At 34.5% G+C, this 22307-nt stretch overlaps 4 protein-coding genes across 4 annotated transcripts; 1 reads left to right on the top strand and 3 right to left on the bottom strand.

Annotated features, from left to right (window-relative positions):
• Window positions 1–8002: 8002 nt before the first annotated feature.
• KVR01_000490 (uncharacterized protein) lies at window positions 8003–9901 on the bottom strand. The gene is made up of 2 exons (XM_044792469.1): window positions 9229–9901; window positions 8003–9164 (listed from the first exon to the last, which is right to left on the bottom strand). Exons 1-2 carry the CDS (start codon window positions 9719–9721, stop codon window positions 8359–8361), a joined length of 1299 nt encoding a protein of 432 aa, XP_044650439.1. The 5' UTR covers window positions 9722–9901; the 3' UTR covers window positions 8003–8358.
• Window positions 9902–12518: 2617 nt separating this feature from the next.
• On the bottom strand, window positions 12519–14560 carry KVR01_000891 (uncharacterized protein). The gene is made up of 5 exons (XM_044790701.1): window positions 14159–14560; window positions 13879–14095; window positions 13423–13811; window positions 12964–13337; window positions 12519–12905 (listed from the first exon to the last, which is right to left on the bottom strand). Exons 1-5 carry the CDS (start codon window positions 14348–14350, stop codon window positions 12656–12658), a joined length of 1422 nt encoding a protein of 473 aa, XP_044650840.1. The 5' UTR covers window positions 14351–14560; the 3' UTR covers window positions 12519–12655.
• Window positions 14561–14914: 354 nt separating this feature from the next.
• KVR01_000083 (uncharacterized protein) lies at window positions 14915–17037 on the top strand. The gene is made up of 3 exons (XM_044783460.1): window positions 14915–15477; window positions 15556–15905; window positions 15966–17037. The coding sequence occupies exons 1-3, from the start codon at window positions 15105–15107 to the stop codon at window positions 16824–16826; spliced, it is 1584 nt and encodes a 527-aa protein (XP_044650032.1). The 5' UTR covers window positions 14915–15104; the 3' UTR covers window positions 16827–17037.
• A 1307-nt stretch (window positions 17038–18344) lies between these two features.
• KVR01_000272 (uncharacterized protein) lies at window positions 18345–20322 on the bottom strand. Its single transcript, XM_044785753.1, has 2 exons — window positions 18945–20322; window positions 18345–18886 (listed from the first exon to the last, which is right to left on the bottom strand). Exons 1-2 carry the CDS (start codon window positions 20140–20142, stop codon window positions 18795–18797), a joined length of 1290 nt encoding a protein of 429 aa, XP_044650221.1. The 5' UTR covers window positions 20143–20322; the 3' UTR covers window positions 18345–18794.
• Window positions 20323–22307: the final 1985 nt, after the last annotated feature.

Genomic DNA, 22307 nt, shown 5'->3' with positions numbered 1-22307 from the left:
ATTAAATAATATAGCTAAAATAATTAAAGCTATTATATTATACTAAAAGAATATTATAGCTTATATAAAAATTTTAACTTTTAGAAATTAAAGCTTTATATAAAAGAAACTTTATTTTAATATATAATTATATTTAATAAATAAGCTACTTAAAGACTATAAAATTTTATATAAATAAAAACTATTTTTTAAAAAAAAGCTTTTAAAAATACCTATAAATTTAAATTACTAAAAAGCTTTTTTAAAAAAATCTTTACTAATAAAACTTAAAAATTTATATATAACTTAAATAATATATAAAAACTTAAAACATTAATACTATAAAATATTTATTTTAAAAATATTCTATTATATATAAAAACAAGCTAACTTTTATTATACTAATACTAAATAATAATAAACTATTAAAACTATATTTTAATTAAATTTATTATTATCTTTTAAATATTAAATATTATTAATATTTAATAATAAAATAAAATTATAATAAAAATATAATACTAATTAACCTAATATAAAAAAATAATAAAAGTATACTATTTAAATAAAAGCTTAAAAATTTTATTTATTTTATAAGGGCCTAGGCTAAAAAACTTATAAAATAATAATATATAAATTAAAATAACTAATTTATTAAAATCCTAATAAAAGCTATATTTAAAGCCTATAATTATTAAACTTTATAAAAAAGGCCCTAATTTCCTTTAACTATATAGTACTATTTAACCATTTAAGCATTATTTTTTTACTATTTTAGTTTTTTTTATTTTAAACTTAAAGCTAAAAAGCTTTATTTTTTAATTTAAAGAAGGAAAAATACTAGCTATATCTAAATTTATAATATAACCTATACTTAAAAAAACAATTTAAATATAATATAAAAATAAATAAAAATAATTAAATAACTATTAAAAGATATTAAAATTTAAATTTAATTATTAAAACTAAATACTATAAATTATTATATATTTACTACTAGATAGCATTTCTATTTTTATAAAAAAAACCCTTTTAAACCTACTTACTAGCTGCTCCTTTTTACTTACTAGCTGCCTTTTTTTAAAAACTAGCTATTTCTTAAAAATTCTAATTATATTACTTAATATCTTTAAAGGTATTTTTAATATTAATAATATAGACTATATTTAAATTAATAAGCTTTTAAGGAAAAAAAATAAAGAAACTATTTATTTAAAAAGAATATACTAAATTATTAAATAGCTTATAAAAAAAAAATAAAGTAATAGCTAGCTTACTTTAGCTATATTATTATAAATATATTAATATTTAATATTTACTAAATAAAAGTTATAATTACAACCTAATTCTATATAAAAATATAATTTATATACTTTTATATATAATATTTAAATAAAGATATATTTAAAAAAGCTAATTAATATAAAATATAAAAATAGGTTATAATTATCTTTATAATAATAAAATTAAAAATAATAAATATAATAATTATAAAAGTTTTATTATAATAACTAAAAGCATAATAATAAAACTAATTATTTAAAAAATAAAAATAATATTAGTTATAATTTTATTAAAAGGCCCCTAAATAATATTAAATAAAATAGATTAAATATAAACTTTCCTTCTTTATTTATTTAATAAAAGGAAAAAGGCACTATTAATACTAGTTAATTTAAATAATATATTATAAAATTTAAAATATTTTTAAACTTTTAATATATATATTTATTACTATTAAAAATTAAGGTATAAAACTTAATAATATTTACAAGCTTTTATAATATAATAATTATAACTATTAATTTAATTAAATTACCTAAATAATATAAAATTACCTAAATATAATAAATAGCCTTATAAAACATTTTAACTTTAAGAAAATTAAAAATAATAAATATTTTAAAATAATATACTAAAAATAAAAATTTATAAAAAAATATAATTAATTAGTAAAGTAATTATATAAAAAATAAAAATAAAGTTATAGTAAAAAGAAAAAATATAAATACTAATAAGTAAAACCTTTTTAATAAAAAAAAAATAAAAGAAGATAATATAATTTATAGGCTTATTAACTAAATAGCTTAAAATTAAAATTATAAAAGCAAGCTTATTATTTAACTTATAAAAAAAAAAGGTTAATTAATAAAAAAACTAATAAATAACTACTTTCTATAAATAATTAATAAAAATAAAAAAAAGGTATAATAAATTAATATTAACTAATTAATTAGAATAAATATAAAATACCCCTTTTAGTTATAAAAAATTTAATTCCTTTCCCTAACCACTTTATTATTTTAACTAATAAATTACTATTATTAAGTAGAAAGCCTACTTTTTACTTATATAAAAAGGTATTTTTTAACCTAAATACCCTTTTATTATACTTTTTCTTTTAATAACCTTTTTTATATTCCTCTTAATACCTTATACCCACATAATAAACCCTAAAGGTAAAGGCTTTACTAACTATAAACTTTATAAATAAATACTTTTAAAACTAATAACTTTTAAAAATAGCTTTTTTCTTTTTTATTTAAAGTAAAAACTACTAGTATTATTTATTTATAATATTATATTTAGAAAATAAAAATATTATAATATAAATATAAGTACTTTATATAATTCACTTAAATTAACTATAAACCCTTAAACTTATTATAAGCCACCCCCCCTATATTTATATTAAAACTTTTACTAAAAATTAAAGCTAATTTATAATAAATAAGTTTTTTTTAAAATTATATAATTAATTATATTATAAAAGCCTTTTAGCAAACTTATAAAATAAAAGTATATTTATATAATCTTTAATTTTTATAGCTATTTATATAATAGCAAATAGCCTACTTTATTTATCCTTTTAGTAGAAATATTTTATTATATTTAATATATAAAGTAAATAATTTAAATTTATAAAAGTAAAATTATTATTATAAAAACTAAAAACTAATAAGTTTAAGCTTATAGTATTTTAAATAAACTTATAACCTTTTTAATTAATAAATATTATTAGTTTTATAATTTATTATAAAAGCCAATTTATACTAGCTTAATTTAACTTTAAAAGTATTATATAGCTTATAAATAACTATATAAAAATATTAGATTTTAATAAGGGTAGAGTAAGTATTTACTATAATAATTAAAAATAGCTATAAATATAAAATATAAAAGGCTAGTTTATAAATATATTAAAGTATATATAATATTTATAAAAATAAAAATAGCTTCCCCTTTATATATATTTAAAAACTTTTATATAAAAGGTATTAGAATTACTTAAATAAAATAAGGAAAAAATTACCCTTTAAGTTAAAAATTAAATAAAATTTATATATATATTTTTTATAAAAATAAGCCCAACTTTAATATATATAAATACCTCCTTAATAAATATTATTATACTTTTAATAAAACTAAATATACTAAAAAAATTATTATATTAGCTTAATTAACCTATTAAATTACTTTTAAAAAGCAAAAAGTATATTAAAAAGGATTTAATTATCTCCTAGCTAGCAAACTTAAATTTATTAATAAAAGACTTTTATATAAAGCTTTTACAACTTTTTAAAAAATTTAAATAATTTAATAAAATATATATAAAATTTCTATTTATAAAGTATATATATTAAATATTAAGAGAAGTAATATTAGTAAAACCAAGCCCTATAATAAGCTAAGCTAGAAATTAAAAACTATAAGAAAGTACTTAGTATAATATAAGGGCGCCAAATAACCCCTTATAAAAATTTTAAAAAACATATATTTTAAAACCTATAAGCTTACCTATTATTTTACATTAACCCAGCCCTATATTAATAAAAGTAAAAATAGCAAATAATTAAGAAATACTACCTTTACTATACTATTCAAATAGGCCAATTTTAGTATACTATTAAATTTATAAAGCTAAGCTATATATACGCCTATTAATTTAAGGTTTTTAATTAAAGCTAATATTATTATAACTTATATTTAATTATAAGCATTTATAAAACCTTATTACTTAAAATTTTATATATATGCCAACTTATATTAAAAATTAGCAGAAATTTAAGTTTATAAAATTAAAAAAAAGGCAAAAAAAAAACTAAAACCTTACTTACTAATATAATACTAATTAAAATTTTTAAGCAACTAAAAAAATTAAAAAATAATAAAAAACCTAAAATATAATATATTAATTAATAGGAAAAAATTATTATTTTATAAGTAATAAATAAAGAACTATTTTTTTAAAAAAGTAGCTTATAATATATTAAATATTTTAATATATATTTATTTTTAGTATTTCTTTTTTTTAAATAGCTTAACCTATAATTAATAATCTTTACTATTAAAGAAGGTATATTTTAATAGCTATTAGTAATAACCTTAAATATAAACTACATAAATAAATACTTTTTCCTTAAAAAACTTTACTAGTAATTCATCCTCCTTATTCTTATTTAATTAATACTTAAAAGTAACTATTTTATCCTCTTTCTTACTTATTATAAGTAAATAGTTAATTATAAAAGTTAAAGGTAAAGGACCCTCAACCTCAAGTGCAAAGTCCTTACCCCCAACTTTATTAATATTTAAATTAATAGTTTATATTAATAAAGTTAAAAAATATATATATTATTTATTATTATATAAATATTTAAATTATTAATTTATATTTTTATAAGCATCCTTAATTAAGTTTTATAACTATAATACCTATAATAATAAAAAATAAAGAAAGCTAAATTAATTTAAAGTATTAAATTATTATATATTAAGATATTTATATTTATTTATAATACTTTATAAATAATAAAAGTTAAACCTATATATATATTTAAAAGTAAAAGTTTAAATATTTAAATTAATATTTTTAATTAATAATCTTATTAGAATTAAAACTTTAAATAAAAATTAATATATTTATTCTAAACTATTAAATAAATAAATTACTTTAAAATATATAAATTAAATATCTCTAATAATAACCTAACTTTTAATATATATTTTTATTTAATAATACCTTAATAAAAAGAGTTACTATTATTATAAATTAAGGAAAGATAAAAATTTAAGTTTAATTTAACCTAAAGGATTTAAAAGGAATTAAATTTTTAAAGTAGTTATTTAACTACTTAATAAAAGATTACTAATATAAAAATAAAGGTAATTATAATTAATAAATAGTTTAAATTATATAACTCTAATTAGTAGATTATAATAAGGAATTTATTACTAACTTTTAAATCTAACTTCCTCCCTTCTATACAATCTAACTTAACTAATCACTCTTTATATATATATATATATAATAACCCGTATTAATATTATATATAATAATAAATTTTTTAAAATATAAAATTAAATATTTTATAATTATAAAATTTTAATTAATTTTATTATATTATTTTATTATATTATAATTTAATTTAATTTAATTTAAATTTTTAAACTTTTTTAACTTTTAAAAATTAAAATTTTTAAATCTTTAAAATAAAATTTATTTTATATAATTATAAATTTAATTATTAATAATTATTCTTTTAATAAAATTATAAAGTTATAAATAAAATAATAAAATAATATTATTTTATTTAATTATATTTTAATTTAATAAAAATAATAAATTAAATAATTATTTTTAAATAATTTTATTAATAAAATTAATTAATAAATATTTATTTTAATTAATTTATAATTTATAATAATTTTAATCTTAATAAATTAATTTATATTAAAATTAATAATATTAATTTAAATTAATATAATTTAATATATTAATATAAAAATATTATTTAATAATAAATGATATTATAAATTATTTATATTTTTAATTTAATAATTAAATTAAAAATAAATAATTATATTTTAAAAATAAAATATAATATATTTTTAAAAATTAATTTAATTAAACTTATTATATAAAATCTTTTATAATAACTCTATAATTTATATTTAAAATATTATTTATTATTAAAATTATTTATTTATATTAATATATTAATTTATATTAATTTAAATTATTATTATTAATTTATTAAAATTAAAATTATTATAAATTATTAATTAATTTTAATATTATTAAATATTATATATAAAATTATTTTATAATTTAAATAAATATAAATTAATTAAAATAAATAAAATAAAATTATTTAAAAATAATAATATTTTATTATTTAAATTTATAATTTTAATAATTTTATTATAAATAAAATAAAAATAATTATTAATAATTAAATATATAATTATATAAAAATAAATTTTTATTTTTAAAAAATATTATTATTATTTAAAATAACTTATTTATTTTTAAAATATTAAAATTATAAATTTAATTTAGAATAAATTAAAATTTATAAGAATTTTAAATTTAAATTTAAATTTAAATAAAATTAAAATTAAATTAAATTATAATATAATAAAATATTTAAATAAAAATTAATAAAAGTTTATAATTTTAAATTTTTACTTTTATATTTAAAAAAAAAATATTATAAATATAAATTATAAAATTATTATAAAAGATTTTATATAATAAATTTAATTAAATTAAGTTTTCAATAATATATTATATTTTATTTTTTAAAATTTTAATTATTTATTTTTATTTTTATAATATAATTAAAAAGATATAAACAATTTATATTTATTATAGTCTTTAATCTTTTTATTTATTTTTAATTTAAGAATAAAATTAAAAAATATAAATTAATATTTATTTATTTAAACTTATATCTACTTACTTAATTCTTAATTTACTTATTTAATATTAATATTTTTAAATAACTCCTTTATATTTATAAATACTTTTTAAGTTAATATTAAAAGACCTTATAGTATAATTTCCTTTTTTAATTTTTAATACTTTAAGTATAAACCCCTTCTAATATACCTTTTAATATACCTTCTAGTATACCTTTTAATATACCTTCTAATATACCTTTTAATACACCTTTTAGCACGCCTTCTAGCCTATATATATTTAAGTATTAACTAAATATTTAAATACTAATTAAATATTAAAAGGCTAGAAGTTTAAAGTATTAAAGGGTTAGAAAGAGTATTAAAAGGTTAAAAAGAGTATAGTCTTTACCTTTACCTTCTTAACTTTTAACTCTTTAATATTTAATTAGTATTTAAATATTTAGTTAATACTTAAATATATATAGGTTAAAAGGCCTAAAAAGTGTACTAAAAGGTATATTAAAAGGGGTTTATACTTAAAGTATTAAAAATTTAAAGAATTCTAATTAGATATATAGTTTTATATAAATTATATATATAAATTCTTATATTAAGTAAGTAGTTAAAAACTAAGTAAGTAAATATAATTATTAAATAAATAAATATTAACTTAAAAGTATATATAATTTATAATTTATAAATAAAATTTTATTATAATAAATTATAATTAATATTTATAAATAATTATAATTTAAAAATTTAAAATTATTATTTTAAAATTTTTATATTTAAAATATTTTAAATAATTATTATTATATAAATTTATAAATAATTCTTTTAAAAAGTTATTTATTTAATATTATTAAATTTAAAATATATATTTTAAAAATATAATATTTAATATAATATAAACTTAAATATTTAATTTTAAATTATTTTATTTTAATAAATATAAAAATTAAATTAATATTTATTTATTTAATTTTTATAATTTTATATATAAAATTTCTATAAAATTATATATTTAATTAAAATTCTTTAAAATTTAATATTTTAAATATAAACCTTTTAAACCTTTTTTAATACTTTTTTAAAACTTTTTATCTTTACTTTTTAAAACTTTTTACCTTTACTTTTTAAAACCTTTTACTTTTATCTTTTAAATCTTTTAAATTATATATATTTAAGTATTAATTAAATATTTAATAATTAATTAAATACTAAAAGATAAAAAATCTAAAATATTAAAGAATTAAAAAGAGTATTAAAAGGTTAAAAAGAGTATAGTTTTTACTTTTACCTTCTTAACTTCTAACCTTCTAGCATTTAGTTAATATTTAAATACTTAGTTAGTACCTAAATACATATAGCCGCGAAGGTAAAGGGTCCTAGAAGGTGTGCCAGAAGGTGTGCCAGAAGGCATGCCAGAAGGCGTGCCAGAAGGCATGCCAGAAGGTGTGCCAGAAGGCGTGCCAGAAGGTGTGCCGAAGGGGCTTGTACCTAAAGTACTGAAAATTGGAGAAGGAAGTTGTGCTGTGGGGTCTCTTGGCGCTAACTTAGAAAGTACTTGTAAATGTAAGGGAGTTGCTAAGAAAAATAGGTACTAGGTAGGTCCAAGGAAATCACTGGGTAGGTGGCCGTGGAAGCTGGGTAGGTGGACGCTGGCTCATAGGGGCTAGCTTAAGATTATTATTACTTTCTGTGAAACACCTCTACTGTCTGCTGTATCATTTCCTGCCAGTCAAAGTCCCAGATCTTGTGCGATCGTTCTGACATCTCCCTCTGGAAATTTTCTGGACCAATTTCCGGACTGCGTCGCTGGTACATATCGGCCACAGCCCGGCTGCTCCTCACCTGCCACTGTGAGCGTTCACGTCGCACCACATCGTAGGCTTTGATCGCGGCAGTGATAGCTGCGTGCCTGGCCGTCGGCGACACGCCGACAACACCGCGCAGCGAGCGTGCCGCTTCTTCCAGCGCTGTGGCCAGGCTGAGTGCGTCCTCGATCCCCATGGAGGCACCCGCGCCGTGATGGGGCGGTCCGCCGTGCGCAGCATCCCCAGCAAGAGCCACGCGGCCGAACGCATACGTGGGCAGTGGATGGTCATAGGAGTCGTAGATGGCCCAGCTGTCGACTTTATCCGGGAGCTGGTCGATGAGTGCACGGACGACTGGGCCCCAGGAGGAGAATTGCTGGAAAATGTCGCCCTTGGCCACCGACACACCACTGCCCACAGGGCCACCCCGGTCGCTTGGGTCGTGGACAAACGCCACAACATTCACGACCTTGTGGTTCGCTACCGGGTATGTGTTTATATGTGCCCCGGGGCCCATATACATGAGCTGGTAGCGGACGGTGTCTCCGACGGCAGCAATCGCTGTGTCCATGTCCAGAAGAGCTCTGTATGAGACTTGGTGGCTGTAGGAAGGATAGGCTTCTGGGACATCGCCCACCACAAGCCTCCTCACTCTGGATTTGATGCCGTCGCAACCAATTACTATGAGTCGTCTTTCCATCAGCTTTTGGGATGTACTCCGGAAACATCGAGGGAAGTAACTCACCGACATCAGCCTCTTCAGTAGTGCCGTCATGGAATCGGAGAAGAAGCTTCTCGTGAGCTCCCCGATCCTCTATGGTGTCTAGCTCTTTGTTCAATTTGAGCATCTCGGGTGGCGCAAGGGCAACAAGCCCATCAAGTAGCTGGGCGCGGTGGCAGCCGGGAAAGGAGTCGAGGCCACCAGCGACAACTTCATAGTCGTAGGGCTTGGTGCGCCGTCTTATGTCTTCCTGGGTGTAGCCGTCGGCCCATCTCAAGCTGCCCGTTGTCGAGGCAGCGATGGTCTTGAAGCTCTCGGCAATGCGAGGATCAAGTGCACGCATGCACTCGATGGCCACCTTGGGGAAGCCGAGGCCTGCGCCGATCTCTTTGAACTGGGCAGTTCTTTCAAAGACGGTGGCTGGGATATTGCGATGCAAGAGACCCAGGGCGATATGTAGGCCAACGATGCCTCCGCCGACGACAGCAACGTTGAAGGGCTCAGGTCTGTTATCCATAGTCTCTTGAGGGATTCAGTCCAAAAAGAGACACAATTGAAGCTTGAACAGAGCAGAACAGAAAGACTGGCCATTGTCCAGACTCCTTTATACTCCGCTGTAAGCACATCGAATCCTACACTACATGGCTTCACTCAACAAGCGCGGAATTAGTTTGCAGCCTGAAGGTGACTGGCCAACCCTCCTTCTGGGTTTGCAGTTCGCTACTGTAGGCAGCGACCTGGGCCGTATTGGCCCCGGCGGATTTACTTCTTTTGTATCCCCTGTAGTCCGCATGTCTGGTGATAGCTCCACTTGAAGTACGTACCTACATGCTTGTATTGGAATCCCTGCATTAAAATTTGTGGGTTGTCAGGTTGTGGGCACTGGTCAGCTCCAAGAGGCTGGTAAGCCCCGGTCCTTGTCTTGACAACACTGACCAAGTGCGTTTGAATCACCAATTTACGCGAGTACTGTGTACATGGGTTGCCTTTGCTTATAGGAACCACACCTCTACAGGCGTCCCAAATGTTGCATCTTGTACAATCTTTTCCATTGGCAGATTCGGACCCACCAAGTCACATTTTGCCCAATTTGCTAACAAAAGCGACCTTGGGAAGAAAAGTCTCCATTTAACGTACGGGATGCATGCAGAGGTTTATATAGTGTGACTACAGTGTGTACATAAGGAGTGTATCTATCATTATTTACAGCGTCTTCTCCTCTTGGACTCGCTCTCCACAACTCTATGTTGGTCCGAAGCAGTGGAGCTCGGGAGAGTTCGGTCCCGTAATATTCCTCTTACTGCACGCGAGCAACAACAAGCCCTACTAGATTACTTTTATCTCTATTTGCATTATTGAAAGGTGATCTAGCTCTCAACTCAAACTAGACCGGGAGGTCAGAATCTCAGCGAAATGTCCAATTTTGATCGCTACACAGACGTTCTCGGTCAACTCCCCTTCCTGCAGAGCTACACCCATCTCCTCCTCATCTTCCCCATCGCCGACGCTGCCGCGGGGGAGCAAATACTCGCTGAGCTGAAAAGAGCAGTCGAGCAGTTGGGCTTGGTTTTCCCATGGCTTAATGGCCGCGTCATCAATGATGGCCGCACCCACACAAATTCAGGCGTATTTCGAATCGTCCCATCCGAGTTCTCTTCTCTGTCAATTGTTCAGGTGAAGCATTATCAAAAAGAACAACACCCATCTTTTGACGACATCATGGCAGCCAAAGGACCGTTCGAAAAATTGGATGGAGCACTCCTTACACCAATGTGCGCTTTTCCCGAGATCATGAGCGACCCAGACGGACCTGTTATTTCCTTCCAGGCCAACTTTATCTCGGGAGGTCTGCTGCTGGATTTCGCAGCACAGCACAACATAATGGACATGACGGGCATGACACAATGTCTGCGCCTCCTTGCTGCATCCATGAGAGGTGAAGACGTCCCGTCGGCTGCTGTCGAGCAAGGGAATCAGGACAGACGGTGTTTGATTCCGCTTTTCGAGCCTGAACGTCCTCTCCTTGATCACAGCCATTTGCAATCTCCAACAGCCTACAAGAAAAAGTCTGCTCGATCAGTTCCATACACTTGGAGAACCTTTCGATTCAGCCCAGACACACTCCTGGCACTCAAAATGCAGGCAACCCAGGATATTGTCCGAGCACGCGGAGAGGCTCCGGCCATCGGAGAGGTCACAAATGTGGAAGAGACCTCTGTGAAATTCATTTCTACCAATGATGCTTTATGTGCCTTTATGTGGCAGCGAATTTCGTCCGCTCGGCTCCACGTGGGTGTATCTCCAGACAAGCCAACCAAATACATGCGTGCCATCGACGGCCGCCGAGCACTGGGTATTTCACACGAGTATATGGGCCACATGATCCACATCAACATGACGCAGCTCCCTTTGGGGTCTGTCGCCGGCCGGCCGCTAGGACTCGTCGCTGCCGACCTGCGCCAAAGCCTGATCAAGGGTGCTTCGGCAGACGTGGTGCGCAGCTTTGCCACACTCATAGCCCGCACTGAGGATCGATCTGGTGTTTCGTTCGGCGCGACGTTTGATCCGGATCTTGATATCGGGTGCTCGTCCTGGGCGCATTCGGACATTTACGGACACGCCTTTGGATCGCTGGGTCGGCCGGCGCTGGTGAGGCGGCCGCGCTTTCGAACTCTTCGCAGCTCCACGTATTATCTGCCTGCGTGCACGGATGGGACTATTGACGTTCTGGCGTGTCTGGCGGATGATATCTTTGCGGTCATGGAAGAGGATCCCGCTCTCGGTATGGTTGAAGTGATATAGCCTGGATGACAGAACAAAGACGATGAAAGGGAGGGAAGCGCGAGTCCCGCGGAACTCCACAGCATGCGCATCGTATCCGCCCTGAATGGCTGGCAGAGAACGTAGAGGACCCAGACCGAGATACTGGTCCGCGACGAGATAGCTTCTGCGATTCTGCGATTGAAGTGGACATTCTTGCATGGCCCTTTCAATTTTACGGTCTCGCTTCAAGTTCTAGTGGGCTTAAGACTCTGGCGTGGACGGGTATTTGTATCAATAGATATGCCTCGGTCTTACTGAATAAAATGTAACAAGTCATTTCGTACAGAGGAGTCAGTACTGAACCCTGGTGAACATACATGGCACATGGTTACAGCGAATTCAAGTATCTTGGACGCGTTCGGAAATGACCTCGGGAGGAAAGACAGACAACTTTTAGACCTGCTTGATTTGAAAATAGTCATTCAAAGTCTGTTTCACACAACACTAAAGCGAATGGGTGGAATGATCGCATATACAGAGGAAGATTGAAATAATGCGCTGCTGAACAGCAGATGCAACAAAGTGACAATTCCACTAATTTGAAGCTACCTAGGCACTAGCGTACAGGCAGACTGCCAAGTGCAAATTCTCGGACCTGGCGAGGTCCTGCTCGAGTGTCACAATGTCCCTAAATGAGAGGCACGGGATTGGTGAAATTGAACAAGCCCTCGGGATCCCATTTCTTTTTCAATGTCTTAAGCTGCGAGAGTTTCCGCGAAGAGTACCATGCCTCGGCTCCTTCGTCGCCGTGCGCATAGTTGACATACACAGAAAGCTGCGTGTTTCCACTCGTGGCGTTGAGCTCGTCGCGTGCATTCTCCAAGAAGGAAGTCATGGTCGAGTCAAGGGTCGAGTCAGCTATGACGGCGTACATGAATCTATGCACAATAATGGGTCAGGAATGCATTAGAGTGGGAAAAGGCGCAAGGTACGCACACGTGAGCTTGTAAGTTGCGGTAGGGGTACGCTGTCTGATCGTCCGATGTAAGAAGGGAGCCGGCGTTAGAAAATCTCTGCACCGTCCATGCAGGGTTCGCGCCGAGGTTCTGCGTGTACAGGTCACCCAGCTGGTTGAAGATTGTGCCGAAGGTATCAGCATTGACGATGCGTAGACTTTGGCCGTAGAATTCGAGTCGGAGGTTTTTCACGCAAGTCGCTGATTCGGTACCGAAGCCGGTGACGCTGGGGAGCACATTCCAGGGAACGACTGAAATATTGCTCCTGATGTTGGGGATGGCGAGGAAGGGGGCGATGGCGGCTAGACCCTCATCTTTTGGACCATAGAACACCGTGCTGATGGTGATGGATGGCTGACGATAAGGGAGCGGGTTATTAGTCTGCTATCCTGACCAGATCGAAGTACAAACAACATATCTGAGACAGACACCAACTCACGGCTCTAATAGTCGAGTTGATTGACACACTCTGGACAATGGCAAGATTGGCTGGCATGTCATCATTATAGGATGCAAGAGCCTCGAAGACACTCTTGTTCTGGGCGGCAGCAAATTCGAAGTCCGCGTTGAATACTTGCCCGTCGTTGGTCAGGTCGTACACTTTGTAGGTGGCCGATGTGACGATACCGAAGCTGGACCCGGCGCCACGGATGGCCCAGAACAAGTCCGAGTTCTCCGTTGCGGAGACGGTGATCAGGTCACCGGATGCCGTGACGAGATTTACGGACAACAAAGAGTCGAGTAGCATGCCGTGGATGCCCTCCATGCGGGTGACACCACCCCCAAGGGTCGCGCCCACCACTCCGACACATGGCCCTGATGCTGTGGCTGTCCGTTTATTAGCAAATAGACACAAGAAAGACTGCGATTATTCGAGTCGAGGTTAAGAACTCACGGATCTCCTTCCCAGCGGCGTAGAGAGGCTCATACAGCTGCTGAAAGGTGGTCGACCCGCCAATTGTAACCTGGCTGTTGGCGACATCCACCTCCACACTTTTGAAGTTGCTCAGGTCCAACTCGATACCATTGTAAAGCGTTCCGGAAGTCACAGATGCGCCGTGGCCGCCTCCCGTGGCCATGAAGGGGATATCATTGGCGCTCGCAACTTGGACCTACAGAGTACATGAAACGTTAGCCATCGATGTGAAAAATCTGTATACAGCATGGTGTCTTACTATGGTGGCAACATCTTGTTCTGTGGCGGGGATTATGGCACCGAGGTAGGTGGGTGGAGCGAATACGGTCCATCGTTGCTCGACCAAGGTTTCCCACTGCTGATCGTCCCGCATGATGATGCGGGCGTTCGGGGACAGCTGCGCCGAGAACAGCAGCGTCAGATTGACGGCACGAGAAGCCATGGGAAGCATTGTAGCGTGCTTGAAGCGGTGATGAGTGAACGTTGTGGTGATCCTGTGTAGGAAACCTCCTTTTGGTCCTGGTCCTCGCCATCATGGCCATTTTGCACGTCTTCTACGCTGGCAATATATGTCGCGATGCACTGTTGCCTCTGAGTGCTCCGTACCTCCTTAGGGATTCCCTGGGGCAACTTGGCACTAGAGGTTCTCACGATCCTTCCGAATCCCTAAGCGTGGCAGGCTCCGCACAGTCCAGATGTCCGCAACAGATCATTACATAGGTACTTGGGCAAGACCGAGGTACAACTTTGGAATGTACAGTGCCTAGATAGTCCAATATACTGCTTTGGAATTCTCAGACCCCTGGCACTGTACCTGGAGATACGCATCAGCAATGTCTGCGTGCTAGCAAGGGTCGGGGGCGAGCCGCATGCATGATGCTGCAGGGCGGTGAGGGACACTCCTCCGGGTCCATGTGTTACGAGATCATTGCAATCGTCAAATTTTGAGCCCCATGTTGACGTCGAGATAACGGTCCCGCCCGGACTACGGAGGTAGCTTAACACCGCGAGATGGCGCAGTTTGCGGAGATATTCACTTCCACATCGGGCACCTGAACCACCATGCACACGTAAGAGCGAACTCGTCGTAAAACCAGTCACCCTTTCATGTACTCAAGCGACCTGTAATACAGGCTGTCTGATCAGTTTCAATCTCCATCATCTTCCCGTCAAGCCAAAGTAGTCAGGCCGCGCTCGGCGAAATCATGGACACAAAGCAAGAAAAGCCACGAACAAGTCTACATTGGTCTCGGGTGATCTGGGAGAAGTCGAAGCCGCGACAAGAACTTGTTGACTATCAGTTTGATGGCTCTGGGACCGTTGACGACCCGTTTCTTGTCACCTGGCTCGGAAACGATGCTCAGAACCCTCTGCAGTTCCCAAACTGGGTGAAATGGTGCATTACGCAAATCCTTGCCTTGTCTTTCTTCTGCGCCTCCTTCCTGTCAAGCGCATACAGCTCAGCTGTCAGCGAAGTTCGCGCCGAGTTTGGAGGTAGTAGTTCGGTCAACAGCCTGGGCGTTGGACTCTTTGTGGCAGGATTTGCTGCGGGACCGTTCATATGGGCTCCCATGTCAGGTAAGTGAGTTCAGAGCTCAAAAGATGTATAAGTAGAAAAGCTGGAAGCAAGTGCAGAACAAAGCTGATCATTGATAGAGCTATTCGGTCGACGATACGTTTTCATTTTCACCATGATGCTCGCCACAGTGTCCAACATCGGCGTGGTAGTGGCTCAAGACCTGGCCACCATCCTCGCCATGCGTTTCTTCGCTGGAACCTTTGGTGCATCCCCTATAACGAACGCCGGGGGCGGCATCGCCGACATGTTCGCGCCTGAGCAACGCGGCCTGGCCATGACTATCTTCTCATCCGTGCCCTTCCTCGGGCCAGTTCTCGGACCCATTGTCGGTGGGTTTGTCACTGCCGGCGCTGGATGGCGCTGGTTGATGGGACTGTTGGCCATTATGACGGGAATCAGCTTTATCCTTGGGGCCGCCTTTGTTCCCGTGAGTGATTCGCTCCATCTGCGCCGTGGGCCCTTACACTAACTGGCTTACCAATGTTAGGAGACGTATGCCCCAGTCATTCTAAGAAGGAGAGCCGAGAGTCTCTCCAAGCTTACTGGGAAGGTGTACAGAACCAAAGACGACGCGTACGGGGCCAGAGAAAGCCCCTCCTCCTTGTTCTTCCGTGCGCTGAGCATGCCCTGGAAGCTGCTCAGCGAGCCCATCGTTTTTCTATTGTCCGTGTATCTCGCTATCGTATTTGCGACGCTGTACCTACTCTTCGCGGCGTACCCAATCGTTTACCGCGAGGCTCGCGGATGGGGCATCGGCGTCTCTGGCCTCCCGTTCCTCGGAATCATGGTTGGGATCATCGCCGCCCTCTTGTATTCGGCCGTCATCGATAATGCACGATATCAGAAAGTTCTCAGACGCAACGCCCCCGGGCAGACACCGCCTGAGGCGCGCTTGCTGCCCTGCATGGTCGGCTCTCTCTTCATCCCCGCGGGCATGTTCTGGTTTGCGTGGACGAATTCGCCGTCCATCCATTGGATGTTGAGCATCTCGGCCGGCGCATTCTTCGGTTTCGGGCTGGTCATGGTCTTCTTTGGCGTGACGACCTATCTCGTGGATTCATACACTGTATATGCCGCATCCGTGCTGGCTGGCTCTGCGGTTCTCCGGGCAGTGTTGGCAGCGGTCTTTCCTCTGTTCACGGGCATTATGTACGATAGGTTGGGACTACACTGGGCGTCTTCAATTCCCGGGTTCCTTGCACTGGCATGGGTGCCCTTTCCTTTTGTTCTTTACAGATATGGGCACTTGATCAGGACACGGTCTCGGTTTACGGCCAAGGCCGAAGCTGGGATGAAAGCCACGCGGCCTATTGCCGTAGACGAGGTACAATCTGCCGCAGAGAGCTGAAGCAGTGTCAATATTGGAGGTCCAGATTACATTCAGTATCGACTACTGTCACCATCCGGGCGGCGACCTGTTGTCATAAGTGGTATCTGCAAAATTGAATAGACAATTTACTCTGGTACCACTCCAAGGCCCGTGAACCAGAATAAGGGGGCCAGTGAACTTAGGGCTTTGATGGTAATTACGCCGCCTTGGCTCTGTATCTCTCTTCTCGGTGCGTAATACATGAGCCTCCTCTATTTCAAGGTTGATATCCGAAATTATGCGGCAGGGACCTTGGTGCATGGGGCCTCATCCGTCCCGGGGACCTATCTTCAACTTCGGTCTCGTCTCCGGGAATAAAACATCATGACACTACTCCACTAGACTTTCGATTACAAGCTCGTGTTGCTCGGATAACCAGGCAATCGCTAAGCCCAGGGTTTAGTTGGGGCACTCCACCTTGCACCTGCAAACTTGACAGGACTGGCAGGATGGTGTGGCAGCCTAGCCTGCCTGCCTGTGTGCCCGCCTGCCTAGCCGCCCACTAGGTAGCTTTCGGGCCGTCTAGGGACGATCTGGGACCCCTAATGGACCTGTAAGCTCATTCTACCTTAGCATGCAGACAAATCTGTGGGCCTGCCAGCCTGTCAGCCCTATTGGGACTTGGCTCCCAAAAAGATCTGGGAACGTTCCACTTGCACAGTGCCTCTCCTTCGTCCGCTGCTGGATCCACAACCGGTGCCCTGAACATGTCACTGGGACTGGAGTGCACATCATGCACACACGGAGGTGAAAGCGACATCTGGACACGGAGGCCGGCAGGCAGGCAGGGTGCGGCAGCGGCAAGCGGAAAGTCGTTGTCGGCTTGGGTGTGGTACATATTAAGTACTACGGAGTATTGGAATCCCTGCTAGTAGTTTAGCGCCGAGAGGTCAGACAAGCTTTTGCCAAGAGGTGAGACAAGCTTGTACCAAGAGGTCAGACAAGCTTTTACCAAGATGTCAGCAACCCGGTGGGATCACTCAGTGGCGTCCTTTAAGCGAGCAGTTGTGGCCCCTGCACTGAGGAAGAGGCCACCAGACAGTGCACACAAAGGCGTGGGCTGACCCGCGCCGGAAAGATCCACTACTAGCTTGATTAAGTAGTTCGTACCGACTTCAACGTTGTTACTGTGAGGAGCCCACCAGGCAGGTACTTACTGTACTCCACACATACTCATCTGCAGTCGACGGCGCAAAGCAACTACATGTCATTGAAACATCACCTACGTAATTGTCTGATAGTGATGTGATAAGAAGCAGGGTTCGAAGTGACGCAACATCAGATCCACCAGGGCGAGATCGGAGCAGAGAGCCTTGAGGCTCCATCTAGGCTTGCATCAAAAGTAATCCGTCAGACCTAATGCACTGCGCTTCCCAAGGTGCCAGCAGGCCCCTCGCCGTGTTAAGGCTCAATAGTGGCACACTGGCATCGGCTGGGACCCGGGCCATTCCAAGTGACCTCGGGAATCAACCTCTCTTTGAAGCCCCTGCAGGCGCCGAACAATTGTGTGTGAAACGAGCTTGACAGCGTCAATTTGATTGACTCGGAGCTAATAAAGATGTGTCACTGCATAACTGTTGGCATCGGATCCGGCTGCGGGTTAAGATAATGACGGGCACTACTCTTCTTTCACCTAAGATTCGACCTAAAAAAAAATGTGGATCTGAATAAACCTACCCTAGGGTAGGAATTGAGAATTGGGCAGCGAGTTGGGGACACCGTATTATTTTCTGATCTTGGCCCAGGAAAAGCGAGAAGCAGTGAGCATGGGGGCTGCAGTGGCTCAGTACACACATCAATTGCCCAACTCTAGTCCAGAGAGTAAATTTTCCACAATACCCGATGCCAGCCCACTGACCACGGCTTGGTCGTAGTAGGCTTCATTGTAAACCATGTTGAGATTCAGCTCACCCTTGAACAACCATAGAAAGCAGTAGATGTGTCGTGTCACAGTCTCAACGCCAAGTGAAATGCCTTCGATGAGCAGGCCAGTGTGCCCCTGTGTGTGAGTAGCCTGAGCGTTGCACGGGTGGAATGATCTGACCACGGCGTCAACATCGCCAATGCTTGAGATATCAAGACCGCCAAGCAGCTTGCCTGGAACCGCAGGAGCCATTGCATGTGGCTGACGAGGAGACCGAGCGTCATCCTGAGCATGGGCAGGTCGCATGCGACCCAGCATCTGGGTGGCATATTCTCGGCGGGAAAGGAGGAAGTCCTGAGTGAGGCGGCCACCATACTGCTGTTGGAAGAAGACCACATGCTCTGCCCATGATGCAGATGCCGACACACCGACGAGCCATCCGGCTGTATACAAGCCCGCCGCTTGAACTGGGAGGTCTGCAAGACTTGCTGACACTGCCGGCCGCAGACTGGCTCTGATTGTACTGACGAATAGCCCTTCGTCTCCATCGCAACGGTTTTGGGCGGCAGTGCAAGCAATGGCTGCATGGACAGCCGCCGTGACACACACGCCAGCCCTTGCACATGCCTGCACAATGGTATCCGTCACGGTGCGAGACAGTCGACGGCCAACACAACGAGTCCCGCCCGGCGGCGTGGACGGATCGCCGCGAAAGTGGAGACACATCGCGTCTTTCGCCAAGAGGGTGGTTTCCAGGCATCTGCGGGCCTCGTTGGCAAGTGGGGCCGGAGGAGGCGAAGGTGGGTTCAGCAGAGCCACCTCCACGCTCGGGGGAAGACGACTTGTCTCATGGCCCCACTGGACTGCGCGCTGCTTAGCCTCGGGCGCCATCTCGGCAGCAATCAGTGACACGAGGTCGTTCAGAATTTGAACGGCACCGTGACCATCTGTTCGCCAGTGCGCCATCCGCAGTACGACATGACCTGTCTGCTTGAGATAATGCAGTGTCGCAGAACCAATCGAATCAACCGCGATGCCCGTAGGATCAAGCTGCTGCAGGAGAGTGTCCAGCTGCCCCTCTTCCTTCACATCGGATTCTGCTGGCAAAGCGCTGACGACGCAAAAAAAGGATTCATCGGCCCACTGCTGCATTGAGTGTTCGTCAGGCACGACGTATTGGAGGGTGTCGCCATTCAGGAAGACGCTCGCGATGCCCGGGTGCATGATCCTACATGACATCCAAGCCCGACGAACCGCCGCCTCGCTTGCCGAGGAAGACGCGAGGCCGACCATGGCGAGTTTGGCAGTCACCGTGATAGCCCAGTGCTGACGCCCATAGGGTTTACCAAAGTCTCCAATGGTCTTGATCATGATCTCGTTCTCGCCTGCAGGTCTTCTGAACACTCCTGGCTGCAGCTCTTTCCACGACATAGCTTCCGCAGTACAAATAATGAATTAGAGCCGGATCGGTAATTAAAGACTGGGTATGATACGAGGCTTGTTGAATGAAATATATGGAAAAATTGCTTGTTGAGCAGAATTGTAGTTGGCTCTGAATTGCTGAAAAGCTTTCACAATGTGTGCACTTGAATGAGAATGATTTATACCTACTAAGTGATTATCAACAAACGCCACTCGCGCTACCCTTCCCTTTTAGCTCTAGTGTTGTATTCTAGGTTATGAAATAAGGGTGGATTAATATAGGGACTACCCATCTAATTAAGAGTTTCTATCTCTTAAATATTATAAGGTATTAATATTTAAAATATTTTATATATTAAATTAGTTAATTTATAAAATATTTAATTAAATTATATATTTATTTAAAACATTATTAATTATTTAGTTTTTCTTTATTATTTTAATTTTTAATAATTATAATAATTTTTATTAAAACCTTTTAATTAATTATAATATTTTAAATATTTTATAAATTAACAAAATTTAATTAAAGTTAAATATAACTTTATATTTTTCTATAAAATTATAATTTAAACTTTTATATATTTATAAAATTACTTTATTTAAAAGAATTATAATATAAATAAATATATATATTAATTATTTTTAATATAAAGTAAAGAAATTTAGAATTATAATTTTTAATTAATCTTTATTTAATTAATTTATATTATTATTATTTAATTTAACTTTATTTAAACCTCTTTTAAAATCTCTTTAATATTTTTTTATAAAAGTTAAATTTAAATTTCTTATAAATTTCAATTTATTATAAATTAAATTTATAAAGTTAATAAATAAATATTTATTTTAATAAAGTTAGAACTTTTAAAGAAATAATAGTTTTATTTTTATTTATTTTAATTAATTTATATTTACTTAAATTATATAATTAATTTAATAGTTTTATATAATAATATTTATTAATATTAAATTAAATAATTTATAAACTATTTATATTTTTAATTTTACTATTAAGTTAAAAGTAAATAATTAGAGTTTTAAAGGAATAAAATATAATATATCTTTTAAAGATAAACTTAATTAAATTTATTATATATAACTTTTTATAATAACTTTATAATTTACTATATTTATAACGCTATCTATTATTAAAAGATATCTTTTTACGTTAGTATATTAGGCTATACTAGTTTAGGTTAATACTCTTAGCTTATTAAAAGTTAAAACTATTATAGACTATAGATTAGTTTAATACCGATAAGTACTATATATAAATACTAAAATTCACTGTATAACTCAAGCCTTCATATATATAAATATAAGTTAATTAAAATAAGTAAAGATAAAGCTACTATTCCTTTAAAGGTTCTAACTCTACTTTATAAACAAATACCTATCTATTAACTCTATAAATAAAAACACTTAAAAGTAATTACTTAGCCTACCACACTTTCACTAAACTAAGATATAACTAGGTAAGGTAATAATACTATATTATTATATATAATATTTAAATTAATAATAATTCTAATAGCTTTATAAAAAAAGAAATAATTATTAATAATTAAATCTATAATTATATAAAGGTAAACCTTTACTTTAAAGAAAAATTATTAATATTTAAAATAGTTAATATATTTCTAAAAGAATTAAGGAATTATAAATTTAATTTAAAGTGTATTAAAATCTATAAGAATTTTAAATTTAAACTTAAAAATATAAAGTTTTAACTTTTAAAGATAAAAGGTTAAAAAGATTTAAGAAAAATTTAAATTAAATTAAATTAAGTTATAATATAATAAAATAATTAAATAAAATTAATTAAAATTTTATAATTATAAGTTTTAAATTTTATATTTAAAAGAATTAAATAATTTATAATTTATAATAATTTTAATTTTTAATAAATTAATTTATATTAAAATTAATAATATTAATTTAAATTAATTAAATATAATTTAATATATTATAATAAAAGAAGATTTTTAATATAAAATAATATTATAAATAATTATAAAGTTATTATAAAAGTTTTATATAATAAATTTAATTAAATTAATTAAAAAAATATATATAATTTATAATATAAATATTATAATATATAATAATAATTAAACTTAAATATTTTATTTATTTTTATAATTAATTTTAAAAAATATATAAATTAATTT

Source organism: Diaporthe batatas (assembly GCF_019321695.1).
Source record: "Diaporthe batatas strain CRI 302-4 chromosome Unknown Contig00001, whole genome shotgun sequence".
Taxonomy (NCBI): Eukaryota; Fungi; Ascomycota; class Sordariomycetes; order Diaporthales; family Diaporthaceae; genus Diaporthe; species Diaporthe batatas.
The sequence above is the reverse complement of the archived record's forward strand: the minus strand, read 5'-3'. Positions and strand labels throughout refer to the sequence as shown.

Coding starts and splice junctions, on each gene's coding strand:
- KVR01_000272 (XM_044785753.1), bottom strand. CDS start 20,142: ATGTCGTGGAAAGAGCTGCAGCCAGGAGTGTTCAGAAGACCTGCAGGC. Junction 18,887..18,944: donor AATGGCTCCTGCGGTTCCAG/GCAAGCTGCTTG, acceptor CGCCGTGGTCAG/ATCATTCCACCCGTGCAACG.
- KVR01_000083 (XM_044783460.1), top strand. CDS start 15,105: ATGGACACAAAGCAAGAAAAGCCACGAACAAGTCTACATTGGTCTCGG. Junction 15,478..15,555: donor CATATGGGCTCCCATGTCAG/GTAAGTGAGTTC, acceptor GATCATTGATAG/AGCTATTCGGTCGACGATAC. Junction 15,906..15,965: donor TTGGGGCCGCCTTTGTTCCC/GTGAGTGATTCG, acceptor TACCAATGTTAG/GAGACGTATGCCCCAGTCAT.
- KVR01_000891 (XM_044790701.1), bottom strand. CDS start 14,350: ATGCTTCCCATGGCTTCTCGTGCCGTCAATCTGACGCTGCTGTTCTCG. Junction 13,338..13,422: donor TCAACTCGACTATTAGAGCC/GTGAGTTGGTGT, acceptor CCTTATCGTCAG/CCATCCATCACCATCAGCAC. Junction 12,906..12,963: donor CGCAACTTACAAGCTCACGT/GTGCGTACCTTG, acceptor TATTGTGCATAG/ATTCATGTACGCCGTCATAG.
- KVR01_000490 (XM_044792469.1), bottom strand. CDS start 9,721: ATGGATAACAGACCTGAGCCCTTCAACGTTGCTGTCGTCGGCGGAGGC. Junction 9,165..9,228: donor TACTGAAGAGGCTGATGTCG/GTGAGTTACTTC, acceptor GACGACTCATAG/TAATTGGTTGCGACGGCATC.